The following is a 22,758-nucleotide window of genomic DNA, read 5'->3' on the forward strand; positions in this document are numbered from 1 at the left end:
CATAAATAAGAAATTAGATACAATAAATCAGAATACAGGGAATAATAATAGCAATACAAAATATTAAAAAGCAAAATGAAAACATTAAGAGAAAATAAGATACAATAACACAAAATATAAGTAATGATAACAATAATACAAATACAAATAGTTTAACAAATGGTTAGGCACTATGGCCAAAGGTAGAAGGAGCAGTGCAGATGCTATCTATAGTTTGGCACAGTAGTGGTTTTAAAGTATGCACTGATGAGGTCTATGAAGACTTGATGGATATCCTCATTACCTAGGAGGTGGCTAAGGCAGGGTGGCCAGCTGTGGCCATGCTGTATGATGACAGTTTTAAGGTGTTGGCGTTGCAGGTCCAGCATAGGACAGTCCAGGATGTAGTGCCTGCTGCCATCGACCACACCACAAAGAGCACAGTGGGAGCTAGCCGCACCAGTAAACCGTGCCAGGTAAGAGTTGAACCCGCCGTGGTTTGTAAGAAATTGAGTCAGATTATGATTTGGTCTGTACCACTTGTAGCTGTAAAAGTTCTTGATGTTGGGAACAAAATTATGAGTGATGGAGTGGAGACAACCATCATCCCATTCAAGCTGCCATGTGTGAATCAAGTTCTGCCAAAGAATGCTTTTTAGGGTGCGAATATTAAAACTATCATAAGAAATGGGAAGATCACTGTCTACAGAGGCGGCCTTAGCCAGGGTATCAGCCCTCTCGTTGCCCTCAGTACCTTGGTGAGCACGGGTCCAATAGATATGGTAGTTATTTGTGGAGTTAGTGATAGTGTTGAGAATAGAGTTAGCGATGGGATGATAATTGTGGTTCTGCAGAAGGGTGATGGAGGAAGCACTATCAGTGATTATTGCAATGTTCTTGTTGGAATAGTTATTGGCTGACCAGCTAGTGGACATGTGAATGGCATAGAGTTCAGCTTGAAACACAGTGCAGTGCTCACCCAACCTGTATTGCCCGGTATGGATTTCAATGTTGTTCGTGTAGGCTACATGGCTGCAGCCAACATGGTCATCAGTTTTGGAGCCGTCCGTGAAAATCTCGATGTCTGCGTGTGCGGGCCTGATGAAGTTAATGACAGGACGTAAGGAAGGGTTTCGAGAAAGGCTGAGATGAAGGTTGCGATCGAAATTGTCTGCATTGATGGTAATGTTGCCGTGCACGACATTTTGTCCCCATTTAATATCCCAGACTTTGGAGTGAAAGTTTATCAGCAAGTCGATGGGAGGCTTTTTGGATAAAATCTGAAGGCTGGCATTTGGTGCGGTGCGGTAAGCCTTGGTTAGCTGGATGAGGGCACGACGCTGGGCCGCAATAAGCTTGCGCTTAAGGTGCACGTTGTGAGCAGCCCATCCCCAGCTGCCACAGGCATATGTGACTATCGGAACAAGGATCTGGTCATAGATGGTGTTCAGAGCTTTGGTTGAGAGCCCCACCTCCTCCTGGCCATGCCAGCAAAAGCATTGAATATGAGGCCAATGCACCCAGAAAGGTAAGAGATGTGAGCATTCCAAGACAACCTATGGTCCAAGATGACACCTAGGTATCTAAGGGTAGTTTCCACTTTCAGGCTGTGCCCACCCATCTTTATGGTGGGGACCCTACGGTACAGGTGTGGTTGTCTTGACTTGTTGAAGATGATACACTTCGTCTTGCTGGCGTTAAAGTTCAACTTATGTTGTTGTCCCCAATTGTAAATCTTGCTTAATATGTCATTTCCTCTTTTTTCAAGAATGGCACGGGTACGGCCCCCAATGAGAACAAGGACGTCGTCGGCATATGCAACTAGACCATCCTGACCAAAGTTTTGCGTAAGTAGAGTGTTAAAAGAAATATTCCAAAGTATGGGTCCACACACGGAGCCTTGTGGGCAACCCCGCACAACATTGCGACTAATGGTGTGTTCACCATACTGAAGTGTAGCAGTTCTATTACGTAGGTAATCGCACAGGAGATGGTAGATGTTGGCTGGACAGTTTGTGGTCTTAAGACAGTGTTGCATCACGGGCCACCAGGCACTGTCAAACGCCTTAGTGATGTCCAAAGAGACTGCCAGAACATATTTGTTGTAGTCGAGAAGGCCTTGAATGCTGTTGACTGCTTTATTAATGGCATCAACGGGAGAGCATTGCGACCAGAAACCGAATTGCAAATCATTAATGAGAAAGTTAGTCTTGAGGTACCACATAAATCTGTTGTTAATAAGTTTCTCTAGGACCTTCCCAAGAACCGTCAGCAGGGAAATCGGTTGAGACTCATTTGGATGATCGGGTTTGGGAACTGGCACAATCTTGGCCTGTTTCCGGAGTGTCTGGAAAAAAACCATGCCTAAGGCAACTGTTGTAAAGTTGAGTTAACTCATTGGGGATGAGGTTCCAAAGGTTTTTGGCCAGCTCGGGAGTGATCCCGTCGTGGCCTGGAGATTTTTTGTTGTGGAGGTTGTGGAAGATGTTATGGATTTCATGCTTCTCAAATAGAGGGGCATTGTCAGTGTGGATCTGAGTTCAGTTCCTCGCGAAGAGTCCACTGCCAGTTGGTATTCTGATCCCTTCTGTTCTCGAGACAGAAGCAGCTCATCTTTTCATTAATTGCATGAAAAAAGTCATCATTGGTAGTGTTGGAGTGAAGGAGCTGGTGTTTTTTCAGCTTGCCCGTGCAGTATTTGGTGATAAATCCTCAAGGGTTACGAGAAGCTTTTGAGCAGTAGTTCTTCCAAGATGCTTGTTTGGCTCTCTTGATTTCATCTTTGTACCTGCGTTGGTGTGCCAGGTACTCATGTTTGTGGGTGGATCGCTGGGGCTCGGTGTGACATTTCTGAAAGGCCTTGCGGAGGTAGTTGTTAGTGCTCCTCAAGTTGCTAAGCTCCTCACTCCACCAGGGCACTGCTCTTCTCTTATTGATGTATTGGGGGATTAGACGTTCACAGGTGGAGCTGATGGTGCTGATGTTATGTTCAATGATATCACGAGCAGCATTGGGGTCGTTTGTATCTCAGTTAATCAGATTGTTGGAGAGGTAAATTTGAATGTCGTTCCAATTAGCCCTTTGGAGATTGTACCTGGAGCAGGGATAAGAACGACGGCTGTTCCCGTTGGTACATATTTTAAAACTGATGATGGAGTGGTCATCCAGGGAGTCTTCGAGGATTTCCCACTGACAGGCAGAGGGAAAACAACCTGAGGAGCAAGCCGTCACGTCAATCCAACTGTGACCCTGGCTGGACTGGAAGGTGGGTGAGGATGAAAGGTTATTTATGACCAGAAGACCGTTACGGGCGAAGAACTCCTCAAGCATTTCTCCGCGTGCATCAATCTTTTCGCCTCCCCAGGTGGGTGAGTGGGAATTGGAATCACCGGCCAAAATAAAATATGCATCAGTAAAATTATCAATGATATGTTGCATGTCAGTAAGCATATTGTCAAAATTAATGTCTTTCGGACAGTAATAGTTGAGAATAATATACCTGGAATTGTTGATGATGATTTCAGTGCAGACTATGTATTTGCTTCTAAGGAGGTTGTGTTGTAGTAAAGAAAGACGGTCATTTGGAGCAATCGAGACAGCCCAGAGGTAATCTTTGGTGCCCCTGAGGATATTACAATAGGAAGGTAAACAGGCTGGGTTGTTTTTGATACAGTAAGGTTCTTGACACATGACAAAGTCGTACTTGTGGATCAGTGAGGTAAGGATGGAGGTGGCAGCAATGCCCCTACCAACATTGTACTGCAGAAAACTTATTGTGTGATTAGGATGTTTATCCATAATCGGTTTTATTGATGATGGTAGCCTTAATTTGTTGATATATTGTGCATGTGCCATCACGAGCATTGTGATTATGACTTTTGTTCTTGTCTTGTTTGCAGTTGCAGCAGACGGGTGTTTTCACAGTTGGGGCATTCACGGAAGGTGTGGTTGCCTGTACATTGACTGCATGTAGCGTCTGTTTGGTCACAGTGTTTAGTAGTTTGCCCATATCTACAGCAATGGTAGCATTGTAGCACTGGGCAGAAGTCCGCTACCCGACACCTTGACCATTCGAGGTTAATTTTCCCCAGCGTTAGCATGTGCTTCCTGATTTGCGGTGAGATCTCAATTGCCCAGTTGATGTAGGCACTGTTTCTGTTTCCTATATTGAATTTAATTGTGACCTGTTTCTGAAATTCGTCTATGGTCCAGTTTTTATTAAGGAGGTCATTCTGAATGTATGCAAGCTGTACTATATCCTCACGTTTAATTTCAGTGGGCACTGAATAGATGGCAATGTAGGGCTTTCTCTTATGTGGTCTATGGACAGAAATATCAGGTATGGACCTCTGAATGTAGCTTTCCAGGGTGTTGGCGTCTTCTTTATTTCCTAGTTCGATAGCGATGCCACCGTTACTTATGTTGCGTATGCGCTCTATACCAATCTTTAAGTTAGATGGTTTCACTTTTTGATAAACAGTTTTCTTTAGAATGTCACTATTTTTATCTTCCTCCTTGCTGTAGAGGAGGAGGACTTCGTTGTTGATGGTGGTTCTGGAAGAGCATGCTGGATTTACAACCTTGCCAGATTGCAAAACAGCACTGTAGGACATGAAGCCCACTGGGCTGAAGTTTTTCTATTCTCACTTTTAGGCTTTTTTGTGTATCAAGTATCTTCCTAATGGGGCCATCCTCAAATATTTTATCTAGTTTATTTGTAATTTTTTCAATTGCTCCTTAGGGGAGATGGTGTCAATTTTGTTGGCAATGCATTCAGCATAGCCGTGGTCAGGTAGCTTGTCTAATTTATTATTAAGCTGATTCAGTTTTTCGTCGAGATGTTTGCATTCATGTCTGCCATTGCTCTTGCCAAGTTGTTCAATTTTGACTTCCAAAAGATCCGGTTTTTGGTTTGTTTGTTTGAGCCTTTGGTCCAAGTTGTGCTCATTAATAACATTCTTGAATAAATCAATGACACGTTCAAAGCACTTTGTGATGTATTCCTTGTGCTTTACGCTTAATTTCAACTGCTTACTGTCAGCCATGTAACCTTTAAGTTTATTCAGAATGTTGTCGGCATCCTTACAAGGGTCCAGTTCAGTAGAGCTTAGGTTACAAGACATGTTGAACAACAGAGTAGGCAGGAACCACAAGAAGTGAAACAGTCTATGCACAGGCTAATGTAAAGACTGTGAAGCCAACCAGTGAAAAGGTAGTGGAATGTAAATGTGCAACCTTATAAATTAACAGAAAGTCACAAATAGGAAAGCAACTGTAGCCCAAATGCCGAACGGCTATAACACGCCGAATGGCTGCACCTACCACGTGGTAGGAAACAAAGCCCTTTGTTCAGCGAAAAGAAAAGAAGAATGGATTGCGTTTCAAAGTTAATAAACGACGCACCATCAAGATAATAATAATAACACTACGTACAAATAAGCGCTGACAAAGAACAAAATAGAAATAACGAACCGAACACGTTGGAGATGATGCCAAAGACTGAAAAATCTGGTTCCAATGACCTGACCAAAAGTTCACCAAGTTAAGAGATACTAGTACCAACAGAGAGCGCTTGTCCTTCTGACTCCAGCAATGTATTACACTCTGCTATAATCCACTTGGTACTAAAAAAAAACACAATCAAACTCGAAGCACATGTACAACACGACATAACACTTCTGAACCCTATTGGTCGATTCCAGTGTCACCTGACAGCGTGTTCACTTTATCTGTTCTTACACTTTGCATTATTGTGAAGTTTTCTCACATTGGGTATTGTTGGCTCATTTCTAACCTGTGCTCACATCAAATGGAATGCAACCTGAACCATTTGCTCCATTATTAGAAGGCAAGAGATGTTTTTACTCTTAAGCAGAGATGAAAACTTGGCTCATTATTTCATTCCAGAATCCAAACTCATCTCAATGAAATATAAGCATTCATTGTCTTTGATGAAAAAGTTTAAGCTTGAGAAATTTGCTGAAAAAATCATGGCTTTCTCTCTCCTTTTAAGTTTGTGGAACCCAGAGAAATAATCAATGCTACTTGTTGTGAAACTTTGCAATGATTTTAATTAGAAATGCATCACAAAAGTTCAGGACTTATCACTGCTGGTGTGCTCTGCTTGATGATAATGCTCACCTCATATTGCCAAGACTGCATAAAAGAATCATGAAACTTGGATGGGAAGCATTTGCTATATAGTCAGGGTCTTGTGCTGAGTGACATTCATATATTCCCAGCTCTGAAAGACTTGGAAGGTAAATGTTTTGTAACAAATAAGTCATGAAATGGGAAATTTTGAAATCTGAACCTTCCTTGTATGGCAGATGAAATTGAATTTTTCTTAGAAGTTGAATCACTGTAGCTATTCAATAAGTTAGTTCAATATTAATAATTAATTCTTCCAATGATATATTTTCTTCAGTTTCAAAAATTTGGTCAATGCAACTTTTTTTTGTCAATAAAAAAGGATTTTAAAAAATCTTACATTGCTTATCTTCAAATTGATAACACAATACAGTATATTGAGACAGTTGGCTACCCTGTAAACGAAATGAAACATTACATATTGAGGCCAGAAATATCATTTTAAGCATGTATAATTTAGTTACTAAAATACATTTTATAGTGATGAAAAGAGCAAGACCTTATATAGCCTATGAGCATAATCAGCAATTCATGTCTTACAGTTGAGACCAACTATTCACCAAAAGTGATTTTGAAAAGTTTATTTTATTGAACATTCTTTAAACATACAATTTCTAATTTTGTTTAGTTTATTTTAGTAAGATAGTAATTTGGATATATGTAGTATATTGGAAGAGCTACTAGGATTGGGTGATGGTGTTACCAGTGTGGCTCATTGTTCTTGGACAGTAGGGCAGAAAATAATTGTTATTATTTAATTATTTAGTATTGGAGCAAGAAACTTGTTAAATGCTTTTATTTGTTAGAATTATAATTTTCATATCTTTAAATTAAGAAATTATTACAATTTTTTTCATGATAAAATAAATTATTATTAATTCAATGGGATAAAAATAAATTCTATTTTGGTACTATTATAATTGTTTTAATTTTTGCAGCAAGAAATTAGAGCAGCTCTGGACAAAGCCTGTACTATATTGCCAGCTTCTATGTGGTCAAAATGTCAGAGTTTTGTGGATAAATATACTGACACTATAGTTTCTCTCATTATTCAAGACGTTAAGCCGTCGGCCATATGCATCACACTTGGCCTATGTTCCAGTATGTACATTTTTTGGTTTTATTATTATTATTTCAATAAATTTTCAATTATTATTATTATTGTTGTGTTTAGTGGGTTAAACTTGGTTGACTTTGCGGCTGTGTACTATGCCAGACCAGAGTCAATGCATGGCAATCAAAACAAAACTAAAATTAAATTAGTGTTTCAGAGTGTGTGTCTGTATTCAGGAATTTCCTAACAATATGGTATGTATTCAATATAGTGGCCTTCTGTAGTGTGATGTATGTATTTATATTCGATTGTAGTGTGCCCAGGCTTGTTTGTAGTGTGTGTGTGTGGTATGACACCTGCAGAGGAGAGAACATCAGGTACAATAAGCACCCTATCCATCCTCCACAGATGCCTTATTTCCTGGGCGAGTTCTGTGTACTTGCTAATTTTTTCAGTGCATGTGTTTTGTACATTGTGAGTGTTTGGAATGGATATGTCTATAATGTATATGATTGTATTGTGTTTGTCAATGAATGTGATGTCTGGTCTGTTGTGGTAAATTGTCTTATCTGTGATTATGGCTCTGTCGTAGTACATTTTGTACATGTTTTCCAATACTGTCTGTGGAATATATTTGTAGTATGGTTTTGTGATGTCTAATAATTTGTGTTTCTTTGCAAGCTCTTGGTGTATTGTATTTGCTACTTAATTATGTCTATGTAAATCTGTCTGTGCCAAGAGCTTGCAACCAGAAGTGATGTCACATCATTCCAGAAACTATACAACACATTTTCTGCATATATCATTCGTGAGTGTTGTATCTTTGAGTGTGTGTTTTCAGTAGTTTTTAATATTTACCTGATACTGTATCCTGATCCTGTATGGCAATCATGAATCCTTCTGTCTCCCCAAAGAGGCATCCCCAGGCTAACCAGCTGTTTGATGCAGTTTTGTCAAATTATTATTATTATTATTATTATTATTATTATTATTATTAACAAAGTAAAATTTTTCCTACGAATATCACTTTTTCTATGGATGGGGATTAAATACCTCCGTGGTATCCCTTCCTATTGTAAGAAATGACAACAGGATCAGCAATGGGACAACATCAGGCCAACAACTCATTCTGTAAAAAACTCATTCATAAGAGATCATTAGAATTATCTGAAAGAATTATTTTGTAATAAAATATATGCAAAATTAGAATATTTTCACACAATCAAGTACATTTAAAGTCCAGTTACACAAAATTTTTAATGAAAATGAACGTTTTTGATCGTACCCACGGTCTGCATCAGGTTTTTAACCAGCAAAATTCTAAAATAGAATGCGTGGAAAGAACATACTTCAAAAATTTCTTTTAAAAAATTTGTAACAACACCAAATGTATATAAAACAAATCTGAATGGTAGACATTACAAAAATCATAAAAAATGTAACTATTCCATATACAATAATTTTTAAGAGGTAAATAACGGTTCAGATAAATTAACATATGCTAGTGTTGCCCAGTTTTTCCTAAAAATAACACCATGTACAGGATGCAGTGATTGCCATCTTTAAAGTTACTGCACTTGCCGGTCAGGCCGGCCTTGTAAATTTTATTTTATCCCACCCCTAATCCAATCAACTAGCTGCATGCAACATCTGTGGACTTCAAACAGAAGCCAGGATCACAACCCTAACTCCGGATGCACTATAGTAGAATACAACCAGCATTTAAGCACCTTTTTATTTAAAGAAATCGCTGACCATACATGCACCAAACTTGCATACAGAGATCCAATACTGTATATAAGTTATTATGCAATGGAAAGGACAGGACCAATGAAAGTAGAGTCCCAGGAGTATACAGTGTTCTGGTCAGAGACAATAGGTTCCAAAGGGATATAATCTACATTGGTTCAACTAAACACTCATTACGAAAAAGGGTGCAAGAGCGTCAGTACGACATCGCAAGCAAAAGGCATACCATCACTTTGTCCACATATGCCATTGACTTCGATGTGCGTGCCGACCTCCATGATGCCACATTAATTAGGCGGTCCTTTCAAGTTAATCATATTTGGAACCTGAAAGTCTCTGAAATTTACAAGGCCGGCCTGACTGGCAAATGCATTAACTTTAAAGACAACAACACTGTATCCTGTGCATGGTGGTATTTTTATGAAAAACCGGGCAACACTAGCATATGTTAATTTATCTGAGTCATTATTTACCTCTTAAAAATTATTGTATATGGGATGGTTATATTTTTTACGATTTTTTTGTAATGACAACCATTCAGATTTGTTTTATATACATCTGATGTCGTTCCAAACTTAAAAAAATTTTTGAAATATGTTCTTTCCATGCATTCTATTTTGAAATCTTGCTGATTAAAAACCTGATGCAGACCGTGGGAACTGTCGAAAATGTTCATTTTCATTAAAAATTTTGTGTTACTGGACTTTAATGGTTCTTGATTGTGTGTGATTCATTCCAGTAATTCAATAAGAAGATAGTTTAGAATATTTTCATTGAATAATTTGATTATGTAGTCATCACATTTAGTAATGAAATGTTATGTATTTTACAAAGCCATTGTACTGCTGTGATCAAAAAGTATTTGGAATGGTTCGTTTAAACTGTGTGCATGCAAGACTGCATAGTTGTCATTTTCTTTGTCGTTTGTCGTGACTTTAATTGACATCTAGCATCAATCCACATGTCATGGTTTGTTTTCATTTGCAAATAAATGCTTGTTTTGTGTGTAAAGAATTTTTGTGCCAGCAATTTTTCAAAATGTCAGGTGTAATTGAGCAAAGAATGTGCATTAAATTTTGTTTTTGCAATGGAATTACTGCTAAAAAAATGTTTGAAATGTTGCTAAAAGCCTTTGGTAACAATATTCTGTTAAAAACTGAAATTTTCAAGTGATACAAGACATTCAAGGAAGACAGAGAACACATTGAAGATGAACCATGCTCTGATAGACCATCCATGTCGAGTGATGAACAACACGTTGCTTGACTCAGAGATTTGGTGTTCAGTGATTATTGTTTAGCTATTAGGGAAATTATTGATCATGTTCCAGTATCATTTGAATCTTGTAAAGCAATTTTCTTTTATTAACAGGTACAGACTTGTACTTTCCCAGTACCACTGGACAGAACTGGGAGTTGGATACAAAATTCAATTACAAAGCTTTTCAGTAAAAAGAGTTTGCATCACAATTGTTACGTTGAAAGCATGAGTTAACAATCCACAAAATGGGAAAGCTCCTGAAGCATCTCGACCAGAAGCTATACTATGTACTGTACTGTACATCAATATACAAACTAATTTGAAGAATTACCTGTTGAAAGCTCTAATCCTTTTAAACATTTTGTTTATTAGTTCCTTGAATAAAGTAAAGATCTCGTGATCTTCAATTGATAATCTTCTGTCACACGGTCAGGTTATTCCTTTGCTTTGGTGTATGATTTTTATTTCTGATCTTTCTTTCGGGCAGTCTAAAAGATAATGCTCACTGCCATTGGTTTTACTGCATATTGTGCATTTATCATTGCCAGAAATCTGGAAGTGGTGAAGATATGAAAACATCTATGGTCTGTAAGAAATTGTCAGGTGGAAATCTGGTTTAAACCATTGTTTTGTTAACATTTTTTTGCCGAATCCCATGTGTTTGCCATTCAGATATGTAGTTTTTCAGTGTAACATATCCAGTCACAATCAATTTCTTTTTGTATGTTATAGGTAGGTCCTGGTTTAATGCATCAATTTTAGCCAGTTTGTCAGCTCTCTCGTTACCACTGTCTCCTGCAGTATAGCCTCTTATCCAGTTTAGTGAGTATCCATTATTAGAATTTTGTAGGTATACATTTATTTCATTTGTGATAGGGTGAGTCTCTTTGTTTAATATAGTTAAAATGGTCGTTTGATTGTTCGAGAATATGCTGATGTTATTACAAGAGGGATTTGTTTTGCAGTCTTTGACTGCATTAGCAATGGCAATGGTTTCTGTCTGAGTAACACCACATCTGTTATCTAGTTTGATAATCTTGGTTTGAATTTCTTTATTTTCAAGATACATCACATAACTGGCCCCAACCTTTTGATTTATCTTAGACCCATCCGTGAAGACCTTGATGCTATCACTGTTTATGGGAAATTCTGAAAAGTATGTTTCCAGGATTTGGAATATAGGAAAAGGGGACTTTTAGTTCATACTCATCCTTCTTGAGCTCTTCTGTTCCCAATATACCATATTTACTCACATATAAGATGAGGTTTTTATTCATTTATCACAGCTTCAAATTTCTAGGTCCTCCTATATGCATGAGCGGAAGATTCTTTGCATTTCTGCAAATAATTTTTGTGAACCATGTATTTGCATTTTTAACTGGATGCATACCCTCTTGTATTTGAAAACAAGTATTTTATCTGGGTCATTTGAATCGTCCCTGTATATTGTCAGGAGCAAAGATGAATAGCAATAGGAAATGCAAAGCTTTTGAAGTAAATTCCAGATTGAAATTCCAAAATCACACGGGAGTACAATATAAGTTTTAATCCATTCCCACGTGAAAACGGATGATTATTTGGAAATCAGAATTCGGAGAAACTCGTAAGTGTAATTGATGGAGAGTGGATTCTACTGTTAAGAATTGGCAAAAAAAGGTTCCCGACTGTCCAGCTTTACGTGAACAAATTACGTGGTTGATTTTACAAGATTTTTCCTTAAAGTTTAAAATTCCAGTAATATTTGTGGGACAATGTGTGCATTTATGTTCATTTGATATTTTACTTGTGATTAAATGAAATAAAATTAGAATTGTATTAATAAATCTAATTTTCTTTATTTTGATCTTTGAAGTCACACCTCGTCCTATATGCGAGATCGTCTTGTATGCAAGTAATTATGGTAAATTCTTTTTCTTGTGTTAATTTCCATTTGTTTATGAGATATTCAATTTCAAGGAACACAGGAGGTTTACCTGAGATCATCTGAAGACTTTTTGTTGGGGAAGTCCTATATGCCTTAGTCAGCATGAAGGCTTTTCTTTGTGCTGCAATTAATTTCTGTTTATTATGGACTTTATGTATTGCTTCTTTCCAAGCAGGGCTGGCATATGTAATTAAAGGTAAAAATATCAGGCATAAATAGAGCTGAGGGTGTCAGAATTTAAACTCCATTTACTTTTCACAATTTTTTGAAAGATTGGAGAATGATACTTCTCTTTTTAGTTATTGCCTTGATCTGAGAGTTTACAGTCTAGCATAACTCCTAAGTATTTCAGACTTTGTTCCATTTTGATACTTTCATTGTTTATCCGTATTGTTGGTACTCTTCTGTAGAGATGCTGTGCTCTACGTCTGCTAAAAATTATTCCTCTACTCTTTCCAGAATTAAAGGACAATTTGTTTTTTATTCCCCAGTCGGCAATTTTCTTAAGTATATCTGTTCCTTTCTTTTCAAGCTCAGCTCTTCAGTTTCAGCTTATAAGTATTAGTGTGTCATCAGTGTATGTGACAACTTTATTTTGCCCAAAGTCCTTAGATAGAAAATCATTAAATAATATGCACCAGAGGAGGGGTCCACAGGCTGAACCCTGCAGACATCCCCCAGTGTATTCCCTTTCAGAAGTAAGTCCTCCAGATTCAAGTTATTGTTCTGTCAGACAGATAGTCTTTTATTAAATTATAGATGTTTGCAGGACAATTATATTGTCTCAACCTATAAAGAATCAGCAACCACCATGCACTATAGATTGCCTTTGATATTTATTTAAAATATTGTTGATATTGCTGATTGCCTCCATGATAGCCTCCACAGTGGACCTCTATTTTCTAAAACCGTCGGTAAAAAGGCGATTTGACTCTAAATGCCTGTATAGTTTGTTTGCAACAAGTCTTTCCAACACCTTTCTGAAAATTGAGAGCAGGAAAATAGGTCTGCATTTTCCTGGTTTGTTTGCTTCAAGAATAGGGACAATTCCAGCCCTCTTCCAGTTTTTTGGATATATTCCGTGTTGCAGATGTGTTAAAAAGGAAAATAAAAAGTGTCAGATTTTGTTTCCATATTTCTTTTATTATTTCTGGTGTCAGCTCGTCGAGCCCTGGTGGTTTCTTGTTGTTTAGGTTGCGAATGATCTTTTCAATTTCTTTCTTTGTGAATGGTTCTACATTGTTAGTATCTAGAAGCTGATTAATTAAGTTCATTATTTCTGAATTCTGGTCATCATTTTCAATGTCCTCTACACAAATTTTTTGTAAGAAGGTTGTTGTAATATCCCTTGTGCATCCTTCATCAGTATTGATTGTTGTCATTGCCTGCATTTTTTTCAGTTTGCCACTGCACCATTTTGTTAAGAACCCCCCTAGGTCCTTTGATGCTTTTGTGCAATATTTCCTCCATGAGATCAATTTTGCCTGTTTTATACTTTCTTTGTATTCTTTTTGATGGTAAATGTATTGCTTTTATATTTGTCTACATCTCTGAAATCTTTTCTTCAGGATGTTATTGGTGTATCTTTTTTCTGTCAGTGTATTCCACCATGGAATTGGCTTTTTCTTAGTAGTAAATCTTGGAATTGTCCATTTGCAGGTGGTGTCAAGCAATTTTAAAAATCATTTGGGCTTGTGGCACGTTGAGGTTTTTCCGAAAACAATGTGTTTGAGTGGCCAAGGAAATGCTTTCTCAAGGTGAATCATCCTTAAAATGCATCATTACGGGTGACAAAACACGGATCTACACTTTTGAATAAAACAGCTCAACAGTCGAGCAAATGACACTAACAAGGTAAAGCAAGAGCGAAAAGACCACGTTGAAGTCAGTCAAAAATGGTCCTTTGACCGTTCTTTGATTGTTGTGGTGTCTTGCATCACAAATTCCTTCCAACTGTCCAAACTGTCAACAAAGAATATTATTTGAGTGTTTTGAGGCATTTTCATGAAATTTGTAGAAAACAACCTGATCTGTGAAAAACAGAGAAAACTCATTGAGTTTGCACCATGATAATGCACCTGCTCACAAACTTCTTATTTGTTCTGCAAGCTCCGATATTTACCCAATATGGCATCATATGACTTTTTTCCTGTTTTTTCAACTAAAATTTGCACTTCGTGGTCAGTTTCAAGTCGAGTGATGCCGTAAAACAAAATTCACCACCGGTCCCAAAGGTTTCACAAATAACTCTAAAGTATGTTTTGAGGATTGGAAAAACTGTTGGCATAAGTGCATTGCAGTGGGAGGGGGATTACTTTGAAGGGAACAAAATAAATTTATGAATGAATTCAAATATTGCTTTTTATTGAATTGACCACAGGTAAAATGCATTAATTTGAATAAATTATCTAATCAAAAATTAAACTCTACAAATGACTTGTTAGTTTTCTATTCTAATATTTCTGCTAATACACATTTTAAATGAAATACAGTCATGACTACATTTTATTAAAATGTTTTTATTTGAAATTTTCATTTTATCTCAATGTGTACTGAATGTCACAAATTTTAGATAAAGACAAATTTGGATTTGTAATATTCTTTTATACATCTATAACAGCATTTCTCAACCTCGGGGTAGCGGTGATATTAAAGGGAGTCACGAGACAATAATGAAATTATTTTAGGAGAAAAATTCATTTATTATAAACTTATAACACGTTCTACTTACAATAAGTACACACGTAAAGAAAAGAAATTAATGTGATGGTTGCATTTGTTTTTCATTTAAAATTCTCTGCATACGTGGATCAAATTACAAAGAGCACGTATACATCAAGTTGGAACTTATAAATTGCTCGTGTGTGTACAGTACACGTCGTACGTGCGCGTTCGTACCCGTCGCTATAAATGCAGTGGAATAGTTGTATTACATTTTTTATACTGTCTGTATTTTCTTAATGTATAAAATTAGCTCAATGTGATTATGTCATATTTTAAAAAAAATTACATTTATAATTACAGTCAAAATTCAACTAGTAATAGCAAGGCTTACTGTTATTATTCCTTTGGGTGGGGTGTTGCAAAATATTAATTTTATTTATATTTAGTATTTGGGGGTCGTGGAGCTAAGAAGGTCGAGAATCGCTAATCTATTACAATACGGCATTACCGAAACAGAAACTCCAATATCTATTTATTAATAAATACGTTTAAATCTGCAAACCCGAAAATTAATACAGAAAAAACAGCGATTACGTGTTATGCTTCGATTCGTAATCCTCCATTACCCGTTTATGTCGATTCTAATCCGATTAATTACCTAACCTCTATTAGCAATTTAGGCATATCATTTGACACTAAACCTACTTTCAAAAATCATATTGATAAACTAGTTAAATCCCTGGCTATCAGACATGGAATTTTTATGGCAATTTTGTAAGCCCATCTTTAATAAAAGAGCACTGTGGGCTATTTTTTTAATGCTAATTTTCAATCTTGCATTGATTATGGATTGCCCATCTGGTCAACAGCTGCACCTTTCCTTTTACACAAGATTACTTTTGCTATTAATAAGATTTACCTCACATTTAACAAAATGTGTAATCTGCCTTTCTCTATTAACTCTAATATTGCTAGAATTTGCCCGAGCTTCCCAACTTTCTAGAGAATTAAATATTTTGATCGGTTAATATATTATAAATATTGTAAAATATTGTAATGGTCTTATTTATCAAGATTGGCTTTCACTTCAAATTCCATTTAGAAAACTTTGCTCATTTACTTATGTTTTTACCTCTTTTTATCATCTATATCTATCCCAAAGATCTTTCATTTACTATATATTGCAAAACCTTAATAATCTTGATGAATTTTTACATCTTAGTCTTCCTGATTTTAAATTGAAATGTAAAACAGCATTGTAACTGTTTTAAAATTTGTTACCTGGTTTTATTTTACTTTTTTAAGGGGTGTTGTTTATTTTTAAGATATGTTTTTATAAGGGAGCAGAAATCAAAAGTCTGTTCAGACTTTTTCTGTAAATTTTATGAAATAAAATAAATAAAAAAATAAATTGAAGCAATGAAATGAATAAATAAAACATGTTTATCAATATTCATCACACTGCTCTGGATTCATAATTATAAATTAAATATTAAAATTTTTCTTTGCAGAAAACTTTAAAAACCCAATAAAAAGCCAAATTACTTGTGAACTTTGTCAAGATGTAATGACATATTTGAAACAAGTTTTAAAAGATCCCAAAACAGAGGTCAGTTATTATTATTTTTTTAATCTAATTATTGATTTATGTTTTCAAAAACATTACTTTATCCAATAGGACGAAATAAAACAAGCCTTAGACGAAGTATGCTCAGTTCTTCCACAATCACTAACGCAACAATGCGAAGACTTCGTAAATCAGTATACCGATTTAATTATTTCGTTGCTCTTACAAGAATTTGATCCGGACGAAATATGTGCAAAATTAGGATTGTGTCCCAGTAAGTAAAAGATTATTTAAAATTTTTGATAATTAAAAGTATATGTAATCAGACATTAGTCTAATATTATAAACAGACTATGGTCAATGGGTCATGTGGAACCTATCACATTTTTTTCATATTACTTAAAATTATGAATATTCAATATAATTAGGTCTTCCCAACAAATTTCAAGATATACTTGTTGAATTTACAAGCTGTATTAATATCTAGGATCGAGTTTTCAGTCTTCCGGAAAGTCTTGCCATGTGTTGTGCGTGATCTCGAAGTATCTTTGTGATTTTTTTTTAACGGATAGTTTGGAAACCAGCTTGGCAATGAAAGAAAGTTGCAGATACAACTTTCTTTCATTGTAAGGACCGATTTGAGAGGAAGCAACGTATCCGTCGCTTCCTCTCAAATCAGTTTCGTACAAAGTAATCAATGAATTGATCTACAATAATTGATCTTTAAAATATTATTAATTAAATAATAGTGTTAAATGTGTTAATTAAATGTTTTTCAAGTGTGAATTATGATGAAAACACTTTTTTGTAAAATGCAATAGAAAGCAGAACATTTTCATATTGTTGAAAATTGAAAATTTTTCATGCAAAAAATTAATTTTGAGAAGATATATTATGAAAAATCATTAGTTTTAATTAAGTCTTTAAAAACGTTTGTTTTATACGTTGTTATATTTAATCGACGTCTTTTAGAATATTTAGTAGGTTTTGGATTCTTGCTTCAAATGAATAAAGCTAATATAAAAAGAATTTTCACATACTGTAGAAACTTTTTGAAATTACAATAAGAAAAATGTTTAACATAAGAACAAGTCTGAATATATAAAATGATCTGGATTTCCCTTTTTTAAAATGATAATCCTAAATAGTCTTACCAATTTTTGAAATATTCTGATTCAGCACCAACCTAATATGAAAACTTGTGCCAACCTTGTGTTTGTTTTATGCATTTAACTAAATTTTGTTAACAAAGGGAAAAATCCTTGTTTTAAACATTTCTCTCGTGTTAAAGTTGTTGTTTTGTTTTATTAGCATTTAGTAAATCGTAACGATGGTGGACTGCACGCCGATCTCTTTCATAAGCAAGAAACGAGAAAATTCACATCCAGGCGTTAAGTGTTAACGAATATCGCTATAATCACTAGCGCTTTCGACGAAACTATTTTCGTCTTCCTCAGGTGGATAAAAACGGATAAAATCCTCTTTCGAATCAAAAAATTTTCGAAATGCAAAATCCGCTTTAGAACTTCGGAACACACTCACCGATGGAACAGAGCGAGAAGAAATTTAAATGTGCGCGCGTGGTGACGTAGCGCATGCGCTATAAATTACTGAAATGTGGAGCTAGAGGTGTTGTTTTAATCTGTTATATAAGTTAACCCACATAACAGGCAAATCAAGCGTGGGCGTGTTGCACGGATTTAGTGCAGCGGTAAGAAAGGCCTCCCAAATAAACACGATGCTCCTGTTATTACAATGCCTGAGCATCATCACCTGGTCCCATAGCGGGGTGTATGGGTGCTGTAACACCATTCTTGCTTGTTCGGTGTCCGCTTTGCCTGCCCATGATTCTTCCGTCTTGGGTAACTCATCCTGCAATGAGTATAGTTTTTACAAGTTGGATGTTGTTGCACTCTACCCCTCGGTTCCTCAGTTCGAGGCTGTCATGCTTGCAAATAGTCTTCTCATCAAGGAGTGCTTTACAGCGCAGCAGGTCTTAGAGATACGTGACGCCTTGCTTTTTATTACCGAAAACAATTATTTTCGGTTTAATGGGAGGATATACCTACAGAAGCAGGGGGTCCCCATGGGCTCACCGCTTTCTGCGGTATTGGCGGAGTTACTCATGAGGCATGTTGAGCAAAGGGTCTTCAATTTCCCCCTCACCATAGCATATCCATTGTTATACCTCAGATATGTAGACGATATCCTTGTTGCTTGGCAGGACACGGAGGAGGATTTCCTCACCTTCAAATCTTCACTCACGAAAGTTTATTCCACCATCAGCTTTACCTGGGAAAAAGAAAATGAAGGGGCTATTGCGTTTTTAGATCTAAACATCTTCAAATCCCAGGGAACTTTATCGTACTTCGTGTTCCATAAATTCAACTGCTTACCACCTTTAATCCCTGCTACAGCATTCCAGCCGCAGCATTATGTTAATGCAGCTATCGCCCCATTAATTAGAAGGGCTTTTTTGTTATCTTCCAGTCAAACAGCTGTCGACATTGAACTTAATGCCATTCGCTCAGCAGTAAACGCGGCGGGGTACACTAATGCCAAGTACAGGTACCTCCTAAACAAGGTCAAAAGATCGCTCTTTCCTCCCACGGCCTTACATGTTCCAAACGAATGCACGGTAGTCCTTCCCGCATTACCGTTCTGTGGCCGAGTCACCATACGTATTTGCCGTGTTTTTAGGCAACACGCGCTCTTTCTACCAGTCTCCCCACGGCCAAATCTTAGGAGGCTACTGTGCAACGACAGGGATGCTACCTCCGTACTAGAGAGGTCTGGAGTTTACTCCATCCCATTGGAAAATACTGCTTCCGGTATTCGCACCCACTACGTTGGTGCGACAACCAGAATGTTGGCCTGTCGTATTTCCGAACACCAACTTTCCATCGGGGCAGGCAAAGCGGACACCGAACAAGCAAGAATGGTGTTACAGCACCCATACACCCCGCTATGGGACCAGGTGACGATGCTCAGGCATTGTAATAACAGGAGCATCGTGTTTATTTGGGAGGCCTTTCTTACCGCTGCACTAAATCCGTGCAACACGCCCACGCTTGATTTGCCTGTTATGTGGGTTAACTTATATAACAGATTAAAACAACACCTCTAGCTCCACATTTCAGTAATTTATAGCGCATGCGCTACGTCACCACGCGCGCATATTTAAATTTCTTCTCGCTCTGTTCCATCGGTGAGTGTGTTCCGAAGTTCTAAAGCGGATTTTGCATTTCGAAAATTTTTTGATTCGAAAGAGGATTTTATCCGTTTTTATCCACCTGAGGAAGACGAAAATAGTTTCGTCGAAAGCGCTAGTGATTATAGCGATATTCGTTAACACTTAACGCCTGGATGTGAATTTTCTCGTTTCTTGCTTATTAGCATTTAAATGTATGTTTTCTTAATTTGAAATTTGAAATTATCTATTAAATAATTATATAAATTAAACTTTAAAAGAAGTAAGCATAATGCATTTGTTCTTTTCTTAGTATAAATGTTAGCAAATTGGATATTTGCCTTAATACATAGTTGTTAATGAAAAGCAAAAAATTAAATCAATTAAAAAATTGTCCTCTGAAAAAGCCCTTTCCATTTCCTGAATTCATTGTCAAAAATTTCTGCAAAATTCCAGTCTTAAATAGTCTTTTCCAATGATCCATTTTCATTATTTAATCTTTTGATCAATGTTTTGCAATTTTTATAAATCGAGACATTAATTTTATTTTATATTTTGCTAAGATTATTATTGAAATTTTTAAAAATTTTATTTTAAACTGTCATTATAAAAATTCATGTTTTGTATATATTTTTTGATTTTTTTGTATCCTAATAATAAACTTTGATTCATCTCTGTGTGATATCACATCTGTTATTGTTTACAAATGCCAAGATTGTCTGGTCACAGTACGAGGAAAAATTAATTCTATTCTTTTAGATAATTGCGAAAAGACAGCTTTAGTCAAATGAGAAACGTTTACTGGAATACAAATCAAACGTACTACACCTTTAATAAATCCAGTAGGTAGTCTTTAATAGATTAAAAGCATTTTCGGCCGTGTTAATCAGCCTTCGTCAGTTAAACGAATACCAATAACGAATGAAATTCGAAATTACAAAAACCGCGACTGCGCATAGATGGGTCTAAGCGACAAACACAATAAAAGAAGAAATTAATAAGCGGCTATTAAAGACTACCTACTGGATTTATTAAAGGAGTAGTACGTTTGACAGCTTTAGTCTTTGATAATATTGTATCTGTGGTAGAAGTTATAAATTGCCAAAGTATACAAGATCGGTCAATGGGGAAAGTGCCAACAGTTGCTATCGATAAAACGGATGGCGTTTTGATATATTTCGAGTCCCGAGTCTCTCGATGCAGAAATTGTTACTTCCGAGTTGTAGGAAGCGAATGTTTCTATTCCGTTAGGAAATGGAGATTTTGCAGAGGATCCTCTTCCCAAGCAATAAAATTATTTTAAAAGTTTTTATTATTCGAGTGACAAAAGAAATTTAATAACAGTAATATTTTAAATTACTAATTATTTTGTTATAAATGGAATAATAAGCAGTTGTCAAATTATAATTCTTTTCCCCTTATATAAAGTTTTTGATTTTGATTTATTTTTTGTCTTAATAATGAAAATCAGAAATACTTGCATTTAGTATTAACGTTTAAATAAGAAACTATTAATACGGAATAATCGACATCATTTGATAAGTTTTTTTTCTAAATTTGAAATATTTAATAATTTATGATGATTAACAGTAACGCGTGTAAGTGATAAATTTTTATCTTTATGAGATTTAACCGTTTAGCTGAAAAAATACTTTGTTTTTGGAAATGCCATATTTTGTGATAGTATTTCCAAGAACAAGTATGTGGATGTAGCCAATTCTAGTTTTTCTATACAATGAAATAGTGCCACAAATACTATAATTTTTTTTTTTTTACTTAATTCCTAGAATCAATTTCAGATATATTTATTTCAATAGTTGGTAATCATATTCCAAAAACTGAATGGAATGTAGATTGAAATAGATCAGCCTCTACCAAGGGATGAATTTTATATACTATTTCATAATAGCTGAAATATCGATTTAGAGATGGCATTACGATCCGAAATTGTAAAGTTAGCGTAGACCGCTGGTTCTCGACCTTTCTCGTGGACCCGATAGGCTCGCTTGGCTCTTTGGCCCCTCTCGTTCGGAAAGTTATGTTTTTAGTGAACGATAAGGATAGATTATGAACTTTGAAATAATAACTAGAGCTAGAATACAAACTGAAATTATTTCAAGTCAATAATAAGCCTTTTTTCCTTTATTTAAAATAAAAAAAACAAATCATTATTTATTAAACTTAAAACTCTTAATTAATTTTTTGGTTTTGTAACTTAAAAAGTTGATATGTAGAATTTTTTCCTAATTTTTAATTATTTCATAAGTTTGTAAAAAAAAAACTTTTTTCGTTGCTAAATTAAACATAAAAATAGGTAAATGTTTAAAAGTTATGTAAGGTTTTTCGTCCGAACCTTGCAGCCGACGAGTCGAAACGAGTTTGTATACTTGGCTGGAAATTCATTAAACGTAATAATCTCCCATTCTTAACATTTGAGCTTTCTATGTTGGCGAGTGAATCTACTAAAAATCTAATTAGACCTTTAAAAAGTTGGAAAAACTTAGCTTTGGGACAAGACAAAAAGTCGAAATTTACTTTAAATTTCTGCACCGTTTCAAAAATTGCCCGTTGTTTCCGAGTTACGCCGGAAGTGCGGAATTGCTCTGCAGATTCGCAAGACATTCTTGTAGTCGGAAATCCACGTTAGCCACATTTAAAAGTTCCGTCACCCGTTCCGAGACTTCTTTTTCCGCCAGATCTTAGAGACGGACTGGAAATGACTAGTAAGCCATATTCTTTCTGTTATCCTTGTTATTGAATTTTTAATTAGTACTTCTGTAATGTGACATTTAGAATTAATGTGTACAAAATAGAAAATACATTTGTATTCTACTTTGCTAATTAGTATGATCCACTATTGTTTTGGTGGCCCCTTGGCAGTTCCCGTGGCTCCGTAATCTTTGTTTTTTTTGTGGCCTCCCCGAAATGTTCCAAGGTCTCATTGACAACCACTAGTTTAGACTACCACCAATCCTCTGGATTTTCATCATATAAACTTAAAATTATATTACTTTTGTCTTTTGTAGTAAATATTAAAAAACTGAAATTACAAAAAAAAATTTAAAGTGTTTATCAGAAAATTTTTATAAAATTGATTTACACTCGTATACATACTTAAGCATGTACCCATACATAGTATATTGCCTGTGTGTAGATATACACAGCTTTACATAAATAATGGTTGCTGTTTCAATCTAAATACATACAACTATAAATTCTTA

General features: G+C 35.8%; 1 protein-coding gene across 4 annotated transcripts in view; it reads left to right on the forward strand.

The window, feature by feature from the left end:
- Sap-r (Saposin-related) overlaps positions 1-22,758 on the forward strand; it is a 115,541-nt gene that overhangs the window by 83,393 nt on the left and 9,390 nt on the right. For all 4 annotated transcript variants that reach the window (XM_067275448.1, XM_067275451.1, XM_067275450.1 and 1 more), the window contains 3 exons: positions 7,068-7,230; positions 16,292-16,389; positions 16,459-16,621. In XM_067275448.1, coding sequence (XP_067131549.1) covers positions 7,068-7,230; positions 16,292-16,389; positions 16,459-16,621 — 424 coding nt within the window. The remainder of the gene's footprint in view (positions 1-7,067; positions 7,231-16,291; positions 16,390-16,458; positions 16,622-22,758) is intronic.

The sequence above is a fragment of the Centruroides vittatus genome, unplaced genomic scaffold (genome assembly GCF_030686945.1).
Source record: "Centruroides vittatus isolate TY-2023 unplaced genomic scaffold, ASM3068694v2 contig_620, whole genome shotgun sequence".
Taxonomy (NCBI): domain Eukaryota; kingdom Metazoa; phylum Arthropoda; class Arachnida; order Scorpiones; family Buthidae; genus Centruroides; species Centruroides vittatus.